This window comes from Marmota monax, unplaced genomic scaffold (assembly GCF_021218885.2).
Source record: "Marmota monax isolate L192 unplaced genomic scaffold, Marmota_monax_Labrador192_F-V1.1 WCK01_AAM20220418_F8-fsc00008, whole genome shotgun sequence".
Lineage (NCBI taxonomy): Eukaryota > Metazoa > Chordata > Mammalia > Rodentia > Sciuridae > Marmota > Marmota monax.
In genome coordinates this window covers 29,078,212-29,095,938 of record NW_026694432.1, presented here as the reverse complement: position 1 = coordinate 29,095,938, position 17,727 = coordinate 29,078,212, and the positions used below count along the sequence as shown (strand labels likewise).

Here is a 17,727-nt window from a genome sequence, read left to right as displayed (position 1 = left end):
GGGACCAGCAAAGAGATGGAGATAAAAATGGCCCTGAGGGTCCTAGTGGGTCCTCCTCCTACTTCAGAGATATTCCTAGGCAGTCACTTGAGCACCAGGTGTTTCTCAGGGACAGTCCGTTAGCCCAGCTGTTCAGCTCCACACTCTGGGAAGTTTTTTTGGCATCCACTCTGCAGGGGCAGGGCTCTGTCTGCATCCTGCCTGCTGGTGGCATCCACGTATCAGGTCTGAGTAAGAACAGGTTGGAGCCGGGTGGTGGTGGTGCACGCCTTGCAGGCCCAGAGGCTCAGGAGGCTGAGGCAGGAGGATCGTGAGTTCAAAGCCAGCCTCCGCAAAAGTGAGGTGCTCAGCAGCTCAGTGAGACCCTGTCTCTAAATAAAACACCAAAAAGGGCTGGGGAGTGGCTCAGTGGTCGAGTGCCCCTGAGTTCAATTCTTGCTACCCAAAACAAGAAGGTGCCCTCTCCTGTGGTGGTCAGGAGAGGGCCCCCGCCTGCCTCATGCCCACCTCTGCTGATCTTCACGCAGAGCAGCCTCGTGGGAACATCCCGAAGTACCTGAGGGCTGGGGGTGGGGAGACTGAGACAGAGGTGACGTGCAGCGGTGACTGCAGAGCCAGGGTTTGGCTGGGCCCCAGCTATTCTGTGACAGCCAGAGAAAGGCCGGTTCCTCCCTGCATCCTCGTTGCTCACCATCTGGAAGCCAGGCCTTCCACACGGGCTGTCAGGCAGGGCAGGGGTGGCAGCTATCCATGGCCCCAGGCTACATGGACACCTGGCTTTGCTGTGGACTGGCAGCAGGGTGGTGGTCCAGCTCCCCCCTCAAGGACACCTACTGTCCCCAAAGTGCCTTGGCCAACAGGTCCGAGCCTGCTGGGGGCAGCTGCTCCTGCTGCTGGCTTTGCCTGAGGGCTGGCTGGCTGGGGACTGGCCCCAGGGGAGCCCGGGCCATGGCAGAGGCTTTGCCTTCAGGACAGACAGCTAGCCAGGGGTGGGAGGTCGGCCTGTCTGCGCCCCAGCAGCTGTGACCTCCTCTTATAGATGGAGAAGCCCAGACCTGGTGAGGGAAACCACCTCCCAGGGCAGTTATTTTCTCGTTTATTCATTTATTCCTTCATTCATTGAAAAAAACAAAACACACTGGGCATCTCCCAGGGACCCGTCCCAGCCTCCCAGCTCGTTGGTGGAACATTCGAACCGGGCACTTCCCCACAGCAGAGCTGGGCTGGCCTCCTGCCAGGGCCTCCCCACTTCTCTGTCTGTCCAGGGCCCAGGAGTGCTCCGCCCTGGTTGTGACCTGCCCCGCCCTCCCTGGCTCCCCCCACCCCCAGGAGAGCGAGGACGCGGTCAAGGCCCTGGCCAAGGAGAAGGACCTGCTGGAGCGAGAGAAGTGGGAGCTGCGGCGCCAGGCCAAGGAGGCCACGGACCACGCCGCGGCCCTGCGCTCCCAGCTGGACCTCAAGGACAACCGGATGAAGGAGCTGGAGGCCGAGCTGGCCATGGTGAGTCCTGCCACCGGGGGCCCCGGGTGTTGCGGGGGAGTGATGGACCCGCAGCCCAGGCCGGTGGACCGGCCTTGGCAGAGGGAGGGGCCCAGGGCCGCAGCCCCCAGAGCTTCCCTCCAGGACCACCTCGCCCGGGGGCGGGGCTGCCTTCCGGGGGCGGGGCTGCCTTCCGGGGGCGGGGCTGCCTTCCGGGGGCGGGGCTGCCTTCCGGGGGCGGGGCTGCCTTCCGGGGGCGGGGCTGCCTTCCGGGGGCGGGGCTGCCTTCCGGGGGCGGGGCTGCCTTCCGGGGGCGGGGCTGCCTTCCGGGGGCGGGGCTGCCTTCCGGGGGCGGGGCTGCCTTCCGGGGGCGGGGCTGCCTTCCGGGGGCGGGGCTGCCTTCCGGGGGCGGGGCTGCCTTCCGGGGGCGGGGCTTGGAAGACTCATTTTCTTACCCCTGGCCACTACTAGAAACAGTATTTTTTTGTTGTTTTTCTTGGTTCAACATGTATGTTTAGGAGCTGGGGTTGTGGCTCAGCAGTAGAGTGCTCAGCACCACATAAAGATAAAGTCATTGTATTGTGTCCATCTACACCTAAAAAATGAATATTTAAAAAATATATATATTTAGTTTATATATTACTTATGATATGAATATAAAATAATATATATTTATATAGAAGATACAAATATAAAACGTGTAAGTTTTTATACTTTATAAATAAATATAAAACATTTCATATTTCATACATATCTAAAACACGGTGTATACGTAAGTAGTTCCGGGGCAGGGCATACATCAAAATCGTCCATCATCCCAGAGCGGTAGGTTGGCACATGGTATTTGACTGTGACTTTCTTATGTGTGTGCAACAAGATTATCTTGGGTCATCAAGGGAAAAAAAAAATTTTTTTTCTAATCAAAAACAAACTCTTTAAATAATGCCGAAAATTTTGTGGTTTGAGAAGGTCCCCAGGGCCTGGGGTCTGGGGGCAGAGTGGCCAGGCTGGCCGTGGAGCCCAGGCCCGAGCCCTGCCCTCTGTGCTGCCTGCCCCTGGGCACTACCAGCCGCTCCCTGGGCTTCGGGGCCTTCCCGTTGCTGGGCCGGGTGGGGGCCTTGCCCTCCCTGCCTTCCCCACAAGGTGGCTGGGTAAATCCTCAGAGCACGCGGCCAGAAGGGCCTTTGAAAGCCACCAGGGCTGCTGGTGGCCAGGTGCAGGCTGTCGGGAGGGGGCCACAGGACTCTCTAACAGCCACGTCCTCCTACTGAGTGCCAGCACCAGCTGGGGTGAGGTCATAGTTGTGGGTTCTGGGCTCCAGCTGCCCCTGTTGCTCCCCTGAGGCTTCCTTACCTCTCTGAGCCTCAGTATCATCAGCATAAGTAGAGATAACATGGGGCGCTGGTGAGGATGTCAGTGGGATAATGGAAGGCAACCAGCTTAGGGTCCTGGTTGGGTGATGGTTTCCTATAAGTCACTTGCTTCAGGATGAGGCAATACAGGCCGGGAGGGCTCCTGGCACCTCCCCTGGGTCTCCTTGTCCAGTGCTGACCCCTAGTGGTGAAGGGCATACAGGCCAGGAAGAAGCTGCAGGAAGAGGGTGCAAGTGACACCCTGTTCTGCCAGGTCCTGCCCTGCCCTGCAGGGGGACAGCAGAGGTGTGGCTTGTGGCCATGACACACTGGCCTTAGGCACCCAGGAGGCTGCGCGCCCTGGGTCTTTGTGGGCTGGAAGGCAGCTCAGCCACTCCCTGCCCAGCCACTCGATGCCAGGGCCCTCAGGCTCTTGCCGCCTCCTGTAGGCACCTCCCTCTCTGGCCCTGCAGCTCAGGCAGGGGTTTGTTGTAACCACGGCACCCATGGGCAGGGGGAGGGGCTTCACCAGAGCCACAGGGCCCGGGTGTTGCTGGGGCATGTCCGCCTGTGCAGGGCCCCTCTGTCACTCACCACCTGCAGAGTCTCACAGCCAAGGTGGCTCAGGGCCAGCTCCCAGCAGACCCGGGTTGCAAGCCCCAAGCAGCTCAGGCTGGCAAAGCCCTGGGGTATCCTGGAAGTCAGGATCCACGGGAAGGTGGAGGGGCGGGTTCAGAAGTCGGCAAAGCCCAGGCGCCACGGGGCTGGGGAGCCAGGGCTCCGGGCCCCGGTGTCCAAATGGCCCGTCTTGGTCTCTTTTGTACCTTGGCTGGGATGCTGTTGTGGGGAACAGGCTGGTCAAGAAGCAGCAGGCAGCCCTGGGAGGGCAGGAGGACAAACGTCATTTCATGCCGGCAGGCCCAGGGGGGACAGACTCCAAATGCTGAGCCCTGATCCACAGATTCTCACGACACTTAGAGGTCATCAGCCTCCTCTTAGACCCAGTCTGTCACTGGGCTTTTCCCTCTTTCTTGAAAACGCTCCCACTCTGCGGCTGCAGGCCCACGCAGGGTCCCTAATGTGAAGCCTGAAGAGGGGCTGTCCTCACAGGCACCTGTGAGACTCCCAGGGCAGCTGTGTACAGTCCAGGAGGCAGGGCCCAGGTTCACAGGGCTCCTGGACAAAGGCTGAGAGGGGGAGCTGACCCCCCGCGGCTTTGGTGTTACCTTAGTGTTTCTATGATCTCATTTCACACCCAGGCCTGGCTTGGCCACCATGCGCTGTCCTGGGTGACTTCATAAGTGACCCTGAGGCGCTGCCACGGAGCTGGGTAGACAGAGTCCCCCTGCCCCGGGCGCTGAGGCTGCTGGGAAGCAGGGTACCGGGAGGGGGCCGGGCCTGGTCTCCCAAGGGGTGTCCAGGCCTCGGCCTTTACCCGTCCTGGAGCAAGGAGAAGCCAGAGGTGTGTGCTTCTCCCTCCTCGGGAGCCCGGGTCACAGAGAACTCGCCTCCACCTGCCCGGTGCCCCAAAGCAGGAAGCAGCTCTTGTGCACCAGGACGGCTCCAGGCAGGGCCTCCCACAGCACTGTTGACACTCAGGCCGGGTGGCTGTGTGGTGAGGTGTCCCCTGCACGGCAGGATGTTGAGCGGCACCCCGTCTCCACCCACCACATGCCACACAGACATTGCCAATTGCCCCCTGGAGAGTGAAATCACCCAAGTTGAGAATCAGCCTCCCGCAGAGTCAGATATTGTTCCCAGAATCAAGCATCCGTGACGTCTGAGCCTGGCTGTTCAGGTCTGACAGAGGCCCAGTTTCAGGCCTGTCCTTTTCCAGCTGTGTGACCTTTGGCAAGAGACGAACCTCTCTGAGCCCCATTCCCTCCTGTATGACACTGAAACCATACAGACCTTCCTCCCAGGCTTTGTGAGGAGACCGAGACGCTGGGAGAATCGGGGCAGGCACTGGAGGCGCTCAGTCAACTGGAGCTGTCATTCCCTGAGCTCCTTCTAGACCTGGCCCCATCCTGACACCCCAGGGGTGAGCCAGGGGTTCCTCATCGTCACTGTGGACCATCCCTTCCAGCCTCTCTGTGCCTCAGTTTTCTCTCCTGTCAAGACCTTCGCCACAGGCCAGGAGAGCCGGGAACGCAGAGGGCTGGGGGGAGGCGGGCGGCTGAGCCTCGCGCCCTTCAAGGGTGGCACCGCCCCAGCACTCAGCTCTGAGGCCACCGCCTGTCCCTCGAGTTCCACCTCCAGGCCCTGGCCACTGCCTCCCTGGCCTTCCCAGCAGCCCTCTGCAGGGCCAGTTCCCAGCCTTGGCCTCACCCTGAGGGTCCACCGTCCCCCCAGGTAGAATTGTCCATTGTGGCACAAGAGAACAGGGCCGTTCTGCAGCCCGGCCGCGTGGGATCCACCAGGACGTGAGCCTGCGGGTTTGCTCAGGAGGCTCCGCCCAGGGGACCCCAGCTAGACCAGCACGGGGCAAGGACCCGGTGGAGCTGCAGGGTGCCTTCAGCCAGCACCCTCAGACACGGGCAGTGGACACGGAGTGGCCTCCGCCCGCAGACCCTCCGGCCTGCCCTGCCGGCTGCGTGGTCATCCCCATCCGGGAAGGACGTGGGTGACCCTGACTTCACCTCCGTGCTGCTCCCTGTTGACCAGGACAGGGGTCAGACAGTGTCCCTGGCGTGGTGTGAATGACCCTTCTCCTTCCTCCTTGGGAGGCAGAAGGGTTGAGCCCCTGTGTGGGGACAGAGAGCTTCCCCTGGCAACCGAGTGGGGGGCTGTGTTTCTCCACCACAAAGATGGGGCGCAGGCAGGGAAGGCCCCTCCTGGATCCCACGGCTGGAGTGGAAGGGCGGGGCCAGGTGGCCAGAGGTCAGAGTCCAGATGGACCGTGGTGAGGACGTGCGACCGTGCGTGCAGAACGCCTGCCCGTTTCCTCCCCAAAGAATTTGAGATCACCTGCCATAGAGCCCCACGCACCTTGCAGTGGGAGGTGACAGATCTCAGGCTGTCCCAGAGGCGCCCTCCTGGGGAGTCCCTCAGATCCCACGCACTCTGGGGCTGTGTTGAGGGCTCACGGCCTGTGATCCAGGGGACCTGCCCACGGGTTGAGTGGCCAGCCCCCCGCGGTCCTGCAGGGGAGGAGGTGCTGGCCATGGGTGACCCCTGTGCAGAGCCGGTGGCAGGGGACTTTGGGGGTGCTGAGGGGATGGGGGCCAGCCCTTGGGGACAGGTGGTGGGCGTGTCCTGGACCCCTTGCTCTCCACCTGCTGGCCACCCTCTGCTCTTGGTGGGCACTAAGGGGCCCCAGAGTGAGCTCACAGTGAGGGTCCCCGTGGCGCAGGTGCTCAACTCCCAAACCACACAGGCTGGTGACACCCTGGTTCAGAGGGCTCCTGGATCTCAGCCTGGTGGTGGTGACAGCGAGCAGCGGCCCCAGGGTCCCACCCTCCTGTCTCCCACTCTCTCTCCAGGCCAAGCAGTCCTTAGCCACGCTGACCAAGGACGTCCCCAAGCGGCATTCACTCGCCATGCCCGGCGAGACGGTGCTCAACGGCAACCAGGAGTGGGTGGTGCAGGCGGACCTCCCGCTGACCGCGGCCATCCGCCAGAGCCAGCAGACTCTCTACCACTCACACCCGCCCCACCCTGCGGACCGGCAAGGTGAGTCCTGCCCGGCGGCCCAGCATGGCTCCCCAGGGCTTCCTAGTAGGCCACCATACCCAGTGGGTGGGACAGTCTCTGATCACAACCTGGGGTGATGCAGGGCCGAGATCTCTTGGCTCTTGACACTGAAAAGGCCAAGAGGTGGACTGCAGGCATAGCTGGATCCAGAGGTTCAAGCAAAAGCTGACTCTGGCCCTTTCTTTCCATCTGGGGGCTCTGCCCACTTGCATTTGGCCTCATTTTTAGAGCTCCTCTTCCTGCAAAGTGGCAAAACAGGCTGCTCCCATAAAATGAGTAGCTTGTTGTTAAGTGTTCTGCTCTTTCTTTGCTCTTCCAGCCGACTTTAATTTCTAAATTCCAGAGCTCAACTCAAAAGTTGGAAAGTGAAAAAATTAAAAATAGAATAGTTTATCTCAGATCTCAGAAGTAGCCGAATCGTCATCAGGCTGGTCCTTATTTTTAACCCGTCTGAACCGTCACACTCCCAGTTAGATGAGGCCTCCCTGGGTCGCCGCGTGTGAGGGCAAACGGTGTGACTGTTCAAGGCGCCAGAGCTCAGGCGTCCAAGAAAGAGAGACTCTTCTCCCTGTAGCCACATCCAGCTCCAAAGAAAGAGTCTGATTGGCCGGCCAGGGCCACACGCCCAGCCCGGAGCCCTTCCCTGCATGCTGGGGACACAGATCCCTGTTGGCTGGCCTGGTCACACAGGCGTCCCCTGATGGAGGCCGCAGAGCTCCCTGATTGACAGCTCAGCCACTCACAGGGCCTGCGGGAAGGCCGGGGCACATGTCACGCTCAGACATAGCAGGGGGCCTGGCATGTGGGCAGCGACTGCGCCCACTGCCCATGGGGGAGGCTGTGCCTCGTCACCCTCCCATGGCTTACCTGTAAGAGCCTGTCTCCATGCTCTGTCCCTCCCTGAGCAGCTGCCCTTATGTGACAGGCACAGGCTGGGAAAGAGTTGTTAGCAGCGGGGACCCTCGGGGACTCCCTGTGCAGTGGGCAGGGTGCGCCCTGGAGGCTGTGGGCAGCGCTGGCCTCTGGAGCTGGCAGGAGTCACGCGGCTCGGCCCTCCGGGGGCTGGTGGTTGGTAGGGGAGGCGCCGTGGGTCCTGCGTTCCTACCGCAAGGGCAGGTGAGTCCCTGGTTGAGGGGCACAGGTTCAGAGTTCACTGTGGGGTTCAAATCCTGGCCCTGCTGCTTACCAGGGACCTGACCGTGACCTTGGCCAGGTCCTTGGCTTCCACATGGAAGGGGTGTCCGGTCCGTGGTGCACAGTGTGTATTCCACGTCTGTACCACACTGGGTTGTCGTGAAGGAGGGACATATGACATTCCTGGAAGGGGCCTGGGGAGCTCGGAGCTGCTGTCCTCGGCAGGGACATCGTCATCGTCATGATTGACAGGTGACGCGCAGGACTTTTAGAGCCCTGAGCGTAAACTAACCCAGAGTCCTCCCTCCACTCAGTGGAGACAGCAGCCCTCCCTTCACTCTCTGACCCAAGGAGGGGCGACTTTGGGGGGACAGGGTGGGGGGCTCTGTCCTCTGGAGCCGGAAGAGCTTCTCGTGAACCTGCCGTGGTCTGGCCCCTGCCAGGCAGGGAGACCAGGACCCCAGAGGGCTGCCCCGTCCCGCCTCGCAGCCCAGGTTCAGGGCAGAGCAGGGAGCGCGGCGACCTGAGCCGTGACCACAGCTGCTCATCACAGCTGGCTCGTCTGGGGACCAGGCTGGACGGGCCACAGGTCTGCAGCAGCAGGATTGTCATTCAGCCACTCTGTGGGAGAGCTGCCTGCACCATCCCCATTTTACGGAAGACAGAACTGGCCCAGAGAGGGTGGACTTTATGCCCAAGACCCACAGCCTGGAAGACGAACAGATTCTAATCACGACCTCCAGCACCCGTCTCCCTGCTAATGTGTGAAGTGGTCACTGGGGGCAGGGACTGTCTTTTCAGGAAGGGCAGCACATAGTAGGCACCTGTGTTAACAGAAAACCCTCCCCCACAGTGCTGCCCCTGCGGACAGGAGAGCAGGCTTCTGGGGGACCTGGGAGGGCTTCCCGGATGTAGCTTCTGATGGGCCTTTCATGCCACCCCTGTTTATTGAGCACCTACTGTGTGCCAGGCACCGTGAGCTCTGGGATTGAATGGGGATGAGCGACCCAGGTGCCTGCGCTCTCGGAGCCGACACTGTCCGTGTGAAGACCCCAACCCCTAGAATGCTTGCAGATTGGAATTAGCACCCAGACAGAGGTGTCAGGGGAAAGACGCTGCAGGGGAAGTGACAACTGGGGACTCCTGGATTGCTGGCAGGACACCTGACGGGCAACAGGATCCGCAGAGGCTGGGGCAGGAGGTAGACAGGGAGTTGCAGGCCAGGCTTGAAGAGCATGGTTGGAACACAGTGACCGTGAAAGGGAAGCCACTGAGCCCAGGCTGCCAGGGGACAGGGTCTCCCCACGTGATGCTCAGAGACCAGAGGGGAGATGCCTGTGGCTCTGGCTGCAGGAAGAGGAGTGGAGGCAGGGAGGCCCAGGGGGAGGCCGGAGCGGAGAGAGGCAGTAGTCCCTCTGGGGTGGGAGGGAAGTGGATTGGGGGGGGGGGCTGTTTCAGGCACTGGTCGTCATGTGTGGGGGTGGGGAAGAGGGCTTGGTGGGGGCCTCAGGTCCAGGACTGGGGTGTGGGGTGGAGCAGCCATTAGGGTGGTACTGGGTCTGGGACCGTCCAGGTGAGACTTGCTGGCCTTCTCCTGCCTCGGGTTAGCGGAGGCAGGATCCAAGGGGGTGGGAACAGGAGGCTGTGGAAGAGGGAGGAGCCCGGCGAGACCCCGCCTCCCTGGCCTCAGCGCCCCCCTCTGCCGGGAGGGGGTGGACTCGCCTGGGCCCCGCCCACTCGCCCTGAGGCCCCGCCCACTCACAGCTGCCCTCCTTTCCAGCGGTCAGGGTGAGCCCCTGCCACTCGCGGCAGCCTTCTGTCATCTCGGACGCGTCTGCTGCGGAAGGTGACCGGTCGTCCACGCCCAGCGACATCAACTCCCCGCGACACCGGACGCACTCCCTCTGCAACGTAAGGCCAGCAGCCGGGGGCCGGGGCGCCTGGGCCCTGCCCGCGCGGAGGGGCGGGGACAGCGCTGTTTCCTCTCGTCCCCGCAGGGAGCTCTGCGAGCAGTGGTGGATGTGGGGAGACAGAATGAGGCCCGTTGGCTCCTTGTGTCCGGGAGGGTGAGGAAAACCCAGAGGAAGGCAGGCCGGGTCCGCAGGGTCTGTGCAGCTGGCATTCCTCGCGGTGGGCCCGTCGGGGTAGGCCTGCGGGGGCCAGGGCTGCCCTCCCAGATCTTGCTCTGCAGAACGCAGGGCCTCACCAGAACCCCTGCTCCCCTGAGCACCAGCTCATCCTTCATCCAGGAACGGAGCCAGACTGTTTAGGTGCTTTTGTTTTTGAACCTCTAATAGTTTGAGCACGTATTGCCTCTGGAGGGGCATCCTGTGAATGTGCGCTAAATTTATTTAACTTGTCTAATCAAACACTACATACTGGGCCCAAGTCCCTAACCATCTCTTGATGGTGGGGCAGGCATATGGGCTCTGGGATGGTCTGCTTTCTGTTACTAAAACAAAATACCCGAGACTGGGTTACTTATAAAGAAAAGAGGTTTATTTAGCTCACAGTTTTGGAGGCTTGCAAGTCCACATAGCTTGGGGCCAGCTTCCGCAAGGAGCCCCTGTCCCCCTCCTCCATCTGTATCACGTCATGGCTGATGGCATCACTGGCAGGAGCACATGCAAGAGGGAGATCAGGGTCTCAGGGTCATGAGGCAGGAAGCCAGAGCAGGGAGGGGACAGTCTTGCTCTCAAGGACTCTCACTAGGCTCCACCTCTTAAAGGTGCCACAACCTCACGCATCGCCACGCTGGGGACCAAGCTTCCGACAGGTGAACCCTCGAGGGCACACTTGAACCACAGCCTGGCCCAGCAGTTTCCCAAGCCTGAAGGAGTGGACGGAGGGGTCTGTCATCTTAGGATGTCCAGAAGCCACACTGGGGCCCTAACACGACGCAGGGGGTCAGGGTGCGGAGACCCCTTGGGATTTTGGTTCCTTCACACATTTGTGACCCAGAGAGCCCCCTCCCTGTCCTGAAGACAGAGACACTGTGGGGAGAAGTCTCCAGATGCACAGGAAGCCTTCTTCAAAAACTGCTTTGTTAACCCACAAAACACAAGAAGGAGAGGAGGCGGACACGTTGGGCAACAGACATTGCCCGCTGACGATGGGACCGTCCCCTGGGGCTTGAGCTTGGCCTGAGATGCCATCGAGCTCAGAAGCAAGCGCAGGTGGTGTGGTTGGAAGTCATTTATGGCAACCCGTGACTTCCCCCCGTAAGCGTGATCCTGGTGGGCAGAGGCTGCCCTTCATGGTGGGCAGAGGCGTCCCGTCCACAACAGCAATGAAAAGCACTTTCAGAAATAGCAGGAGCTAAAACGAAGCTGGCTGGGCCTGGAGACGGGGCTGGGGACAGCATGTGCGGCCTGTCATGACCCCTGCAGTGAGAAGGCCGTGTGTTCCAGGGCGTGTGGCGCTCGGGGCTGGGATTCCTTTTACTGGGAAGCACTGTGTTCTCTTCTTGTCCCCAGAAAAGAATCCTGGTGACAAAGGCTGTCTTGAGTGACAGAACCAAGGCAAAGACGGCAGGCACTCGGGGCCCTGTGACATCCATCTCTGGCCCCTGTGCTGCCAGGCCTGGAGCCAGAGCCCCGTCCTTACACACAGGTCGAGGCCCCGCCCCCAGCCAGACCCCGTAGCATCTGTCCCCCCCTGAATGACAGCACCTTCCCAATGGCTGTACTTAAAATTCTCCTGGTGGACCCGAGGGGGACTGGACAGCAGAAGCGCTGCGGGACGTCCCCTCCCCGAGGGCTCTCTGAGGCCTCCTGACACACCGCGGGTGCAGCCAACTTCCGCTAGGAGACCCAGGAGGCCCCTGTGCTCCCTCGACCTGCATCAGCAGGACAGCAGACAGGACCAAGGACAGCCTCGTCCTCCCACACTCTGGCCGCTGACTTAGAGCAGAGGCAGGGACTCGGCACCGAGAGCCCGGAGAAGGCTGATGGACGCTGGCCCAAGTGACACTCGCTTGTTCCTTCATGACTTATAAGTCAAGAATCGGCTCCCAGTCAGACCCCAGTAGTGACGTGGTCGGGCACATGATCTGCTGGCCCAGCAGGGTAGCAAGGGTCTGGGATGCGGCAGAGGCTTTCGCACATCCAGACTGTGACAAGTCCCCTCTCCACACACACACACACCTGGAGCAAGGCTGGTGACAGTGGAAATGTCCCCCTGCCCTTCCCTAGGAGCAAGGAAGAGCTCAGAGCCATGGGTAGAGCTCAGGGGCCCGGAGCTCGGGGCCGAGTGTGCGGTTGCCCGCGGGAGCCCTGGGCCAGGAGGACTCAGACGGTCCCTGGTAGGAGGTGTAGCTCTGCCGGTCATCAGGCCCATGACGCTGGACTGTGAGGGCCTTTCCTTGTGTCTGTAGACTGGGCCAAGTCCTGCCTACCCCTCTGCGAAATAACAGATTCCTATCTGGGGGAAGCTAGCAGCGGCCTGGTCTCCCGAGTCGGTGTCTGTCCCCCAATTCTTCATTATCATGCCTTTCCCACAACAGTAGATTTCTCTATGAAAACCACCCAGGAGGACCAACCTCCGGTTCAAACACAGTGGACCAGCCAGGCCGGGGACGCAGACGCCCTTGAGCGGCTGATTTGCTGGTCAGAGGGTGCTGGGGGTGGAGGAGGCCAGAGTTGGGGAGCACAGACGGTCCCCGGCCAGGACCTCTGTCCAGTCCACAACTTGGTGAACGCTGGGCCCCGTCAGTAAGGCATCTGGGAATGTCAGCTTCAGGAGGTGGGGGCAGGCACCCCACTCCAGAGGCAAGGTGGCCCCTGGGGTGGCTTCTTCCACGGAAGGCCCCACGGGCCACCTGTGCCCCCGTGTGTCATCTGAACCTGCCAGTTCATCCTCCTCTTCTCCTTTGGCTGTAGGGCGACAGTCCCGGCCCAGTTCAGAAGAACCTGCACAACCCTATTGTACAGGTAGGCATGGCTTCCCTGGCACTGGGTCCCCCACATCCCCTCCTGACCGTGACCTCATCCCTCGCTCCCTGGGGCTGCCGATCGTCCCTGTGGCCATTCTGGGGCTTCCAAAACGGAGTCACTCTTGAGTCTCACAAGGGCTGGCACCTGGACCACCTCTGCTGTGCCCCCCCAGACCTTCAGACCTACTATGCACCCAGCGTCCCTGTGTCCTGCTACCCTGGTATTAGGACCCGCCCTTAGCCCCAGCCCCTCCCTGTTCCCCAGCGGCCAGTCCTGCTTCCTGCCCAGGGCTCTTGGGCGTGGGTGGCTGCCTCCGCCCACTCCGGGGCAGGTTTGCTCCCGCCCCCTTCCTCATACACAGGGGGCCCCCGGGCAGAGCAGCCCCGGCTCCCAGGTCCCCGGACTGACCCGGGCAGTGGTCCAGCCTTCCACGCCACGGGGCTGTGGGCAGATTTAATTTAAAGAACAATACAACCAGCGGCAGCTCCTGATTCATTAAATGCCGTCCTCGATTTAGGGGTGCCCTGGAGACAATCCTGGGTGGGTCGTATTGTCCCCAGGAGGTTCCAAAAGGCCCAAGCTTGCTCAGTGGGTGAGGCGCAGACACTGTCATTCTGGTCCGCGAGCCCAGCTTCTGACCTGCCCTTGTCCAGGCCCTGCCCCTGCCCCCCGCCCTGACCCTGACCCTGACCGCTGGCCTGAGCGGTGCCCACGGGCTAAGCCTCTCTCTGATCTTCTCCCTCTCCCTCTCCCCCGGGTCCCCCAGTCACTAGAGGATCTTGAAGACCAAAAACGGAAAAAGAAGAAAGAGAAGATGGGATTCGGCTCCATCTCGCGCGTCTTCGCCCGGGGGAAGCAGCGGAAGTCCCTCGACCCCGGCCTCTTTGATGGTACCGCCCCTGATTATTACATAGAGGAGGACGCGGACTGGTGATGCCCGCCGCGCGCCGGGCTGTCTGTGCGTGTGGACGTGCGGGCGGGGGGTGCGCCGCGGGCGCAGTGCGCAGCGCGGTGCTGCGGCCGGGCCTCCCGCGCCTCTGTAATTGATGTACATACCGCAAACCGTGTGTGACCCTGTCAGCTGTCGTCTCCGGAGCGAGGCAGTCGTGTTTGTTAATCTGTTTTTGTTTTTGTTTTTTTCCATGTTGGTTTGTTCTTTGGTTTTATTTTTTCCTTCGGTTCGTGGGTTTCCCTCCCTTTCTCCTCCCCTCCTTTTTAATGAAACTTGAAAACTTGAAGGATTGCTATGTATTTGTAAATAACACGACTATTGTGCACTCCGTGCTTGTACATGTCGCTGTCCTAACCACCGCTCCGGAGCCCGTCTCCCCGAGGGTGTGGTCTGTGTCCTTGTCCCCTCCCCTGACCCCCGTGTCCACGTGCAGGACCAGACCCTGTCCTCGGGGTGCGCCCAAGTCACTTTAGCCACAGAATGCCATCGTCGTCAGGGTAAGGTCGCTCTCCGTCAAGGCCCGGGAGCCCGCCGGCCAGGGCGCCTTGGCCAGGGGCTTGGGGGTCCGGTGGGCCCTTTTTAATGGCCTGCCTGTTTTTAAATTGCGTTGCGTTTCTTTCTTTATGGAAAAAAAAAAGAAAAAGAAAAGGAAATCATTTCGTTTAATTTATTTGCACAAATGCAGAAGACAGAATATTCTATCTAAATTATTACGTAAATATTGGGGTGTATATTTTTCCACGGGGCAAGGCGGGCGGGGGGGGGTCTCTGTTGACTTGTCTGTTCTCTGTTCATGCTGCTGCCAAGCCACCAGCCCGTCCAGGTAGGGTGCAGGTGGCTAGGCCCAGGACCACCCGGTTCCAGCTTGCTATTCCTCCTCTGTCTCTCCCCTCTCCTGGCTGCATGCAGGGCCTGGGCCGCCTCCTCCTCTCAGCCTCCCCTCAGCCTCCCCTCTGTGTATTTATCTGAGTACAGAACACGGCCTCGCGAGCTGTCACGATCCCCTTCTCTTGGGCCTGTCTTTTGCGAGAGGGTGAAGCCAGGGAGAGACAGCCCGGGGCTCGTCCCCAGGGTCAACCAAAGGGACCCTGGGCCTGCGTGGGTTCCCCAAGGGGCCCCTGCAGCACCTGCTCCTCCCAGGCTGTGTCTCTCACCCTGAGTATAGACCAGGCAGGTGGAGGGTAGAGGGGACCCTTGCCCTCAGGGAGGGCTGTCGGGGGACATGGTGTCCAGCCCTGAGCCCTCTGCCCTGCCCTTTCCTGTTGGTCCCTACAGCCACACTTAGGATCTCTGGGGATTCCTAAGACTCAGTCTCCGGCTTGCCTGACCCCCCCCCCTCCCAGGCGTGGAGGGCTGGCAGGAGCACCCGCCTGTCTGGGGAGCAGCACTGGCCACAGCGAGGTGTCACCAGCCAAGGGGACCCCGCTGTGGGTTCCAACGGGGGGTGGGGAACATGGGCGCTTGCAGCCAGGCCTACCCCGCTCTGGAAGTCCACCTCTCCTCTCCCTTGCCCTGGCCCCTGGCCCTCCACCTTCATGACTAACAGCTCGGTCACTGTGCAGACCCCGTAGTGATGCTTCTGCTAACAGTAACGTTTCAGCTCTTAGAAAGCAGCAGGGAGGTTCTCAAATGCTGGAGCATCTGGAATGGACGGGGCATTTTGTCCAGAGTCTCTAAAACCACCCGAGAAGCCCCCAGTCAGTCGGCTTCCCCTTGCCCTCCGACCCCGGCCAGGCGTGGGGAGAGGTGGGCACCGCGCCCCTGGGCTCCAGCTACCCTCGTTGGCTAAGCTGTTGACCGAGCCCAGTGGGAGGTAGAGCGGCTGGAGCTGGCATCATAGAGAGATTTTAGAGAATATTTTCCCCATGATTTTTTTTGTTGTTGTTGTTATTGTTGATTTCTATGGCTTTTCCAAACCTTTACTTACAAGAACATCAGATTGCGAACTCCTGGTCATGATTTAGTAGTTCCTTTTCATTTCAGTTTTTGTAAATTAGGAGATAATTCTAAGAGTTACTAAGGATGATTTATTTAAGAGAACTGCGTCAAATAGCGAATGAGTTATGGGCTACATTAGATGAAAATGAGCTTTCCCGTGGGAAAGGTTCTCCGAGGCATGGATGCAAATATAAAATATTAAAAAAAATCTAAATAAAGCTTATTTTAAAATATGATCGAATTCTATGTTATTTGAGTGCTTCTATGTTGCTCCGGGTGGGAGGCTGTGCCCCACTGGGGAGGCCCAACCCAGCCCGACCTTCTCCTTGGAACTCCAGGGCTGGGTCCTGGCGGGGGACGGGGAGGGGCCGAGGAAAGCTGGCTGGACTCTGGGCCCGCGGAGGGGCCGAGCCCGGGTGACCTCCCAGGGACACCTTGCCTTGCCGCCTGCCTGTAACTTGGAGGAGCGGTCGGCACCCAGGGCCGCCCCGTGGTCCTGACGCACACCTCCGAGCCCAGCACCCTCAGCTTTCATCCGCTTCCTCCCATCCCGGGCCCAGAGAGGGAGCCTGCGACCCTGGGGCATGTTACTTGCTGCGGGTCCCAGTGGGCCTCTGCACCGTCCCAGGTCCCCCCTCACTGGGGACTGAGAGTAGCTTAAGGGCAAGTGAGAGGCCACGGGACTTCCTCGATTGCTTTCTGAGCCCCATGAGGTCCCCAGGTCTCCCCCCTGAGAGACCCCACTGTGTCTCAGGAAGGGGCCACCTGATAACCCAAACCCTGACTACAGCCAGGGCCCTCAACCTCCACCTCCCACCTGGAAAAAAAAAATACATTCTCCCCGCAATAAGACGGATGGGGTCCGGGGCGTTAGCGCCTGCCATCCTGCTGGGAGAAAGCGCGGAGCTATCTAAGACACAAGCTAAGACTTCCCACTCTACGAGGCCTCAGATGGCCATCACCAGACAGAGTTGGCATGCGAGGATTAAACTTGTTTAATCCTGAAACTTACCCACCGACTCCCAGTGGGAAACACAGGGGGAAACTTGGGCCCAGAGAGGAAAGGCTTGGCCGGGGCCCTGGGTTCCAACCTGTAATCCTGGGGCCCTCTCAGGAACAGGGCCTCCCCTCATCCCGATCTTAGTAGCCGTACTCAAAAGCCGCTGTACCTCCCTTATGCATCTTTTTTGTCAATGCTGGGGATCAAACCCAGGGCCTTGTGCCTGCTCGGGAAGGCTACCACTGGGCTGTGTCCCATCTCCAAAGAGATCTTGCTGTAAACAGTCCAGCTCGCAGTGATGTCTGTTAGTCAGAAACTAGAGTAGGGCTGTCAGAGCATCCAGGCCAGTGTCCAGCTGCCCAGCCTGTGCACTGCACTACTCTAGAAGGTTCCATTCTCCCCTGAGTTGCGCAGTGTATGGCCTACAGGGCTGTCCTCGGTGGTTCTTCCGAGTGCTGTCCCACCTGTGCCAGCAGACTCCAACCGGTGTGACCGACAACAGTAACAACAATAATAATATCTAACACTTATTAAGCATTTCCCATAGGCCAGGCTCTGTGCTGTGCATTCTCCCTGATTAACTCAGTTAACCCTCCCACAGGCCTGTTAATCAGTGAGAAAAGCCCACCCTGCCCTGCCCTCCTCTCCCTGGCCAGATGGCCGCAGCAGGGTGACGCCATTTGCCTGCCTTGAAGGTGCGCCTGCACCAGAGCTGTGGTCCTGAGGGCGCAGGCCCTCCCACCCCTCACCACCCACCACCTGGTGAGCTTGTGGCCAGGAGCTGCTCCTGTTTTCTCAGCCCCAAAGAGGAAGAGAGTAGAATAAATAGTAGGTTTGCAAACTGTGTTCCGTGGAACCCCAAGGGGTTCCCTCGGAATGGCTTCAGTGTTGCCGTAGCTCACGCTGCAGACCACCTCCAGCCGGAAGGAAGCCCCACGCTGGACTTCTGTGTAGGAGTCCATTTGAAGGGTCCCCTGATAGACCCTTCAAAAAAGAGAAAAGGGAAGTTTGAGAACCACCATAGATGGGTAGTTGTCCCCTGACCCCTCCTGGGGTTTGGGGACAGAGACTCCCGGCCCCTCCACATCCACTGACTCAGGGGTCCCGGGCTGAGGCCTGCCCAGGATCTGGGCATGTATTCAACAAATCCCACACACAGGCTCAGTCTCAGGAGGTGACATGGGCGGAGGCCAAGGCGGCAGCACTGTGCCCCTGTGCCATCAGCAGACCTGAGACCAGACTGCA

At 60.3% G+C, this 17,727-nt stretch overlaps 1 protein-coding gene across 6 annotated transcripts in view; it reads left to right on the top strand.

Moving 5' to 3' along the window:
- Positions 1-17,727, top strand: part of Kazn (kazrin, periplakin interacting protein) — a 954,456-nt gene that overhangs the window by 904,664 nt on the left and 32,065 nt on the right. For 3 of the 6 annotated variants that reach the window (XM_058571142.1, XM_046469030.2, XM_046469035.2), the window contains 5 exons: positions 1,330-1,500; positions 6,314-6,503; positions 9,439-9,569; positions 12,539-12,589; positions 13,359-13,482. In XM_058571142.1, coding sequence (XP_058427125.1) covers positions 1,330-1,500; positions 6,314-6,503; positions 9,439-9,569; positions 12,539-12,589; positions 13,359-13,482 — 667 coding nt within the window. Of the gene's footprint in view, positions 1-1,329; positions 1,501-6,313; positions 6,504-9,438; positions 9,570-12,538; positions 12,590-13,358; positions 15,719-17,727 lie in introns of those variants that run through there. The other 3 variants (XR_009224390.1, XM_046469039.1, XM_058571143.1) reach the window with 3 other exon arrangements.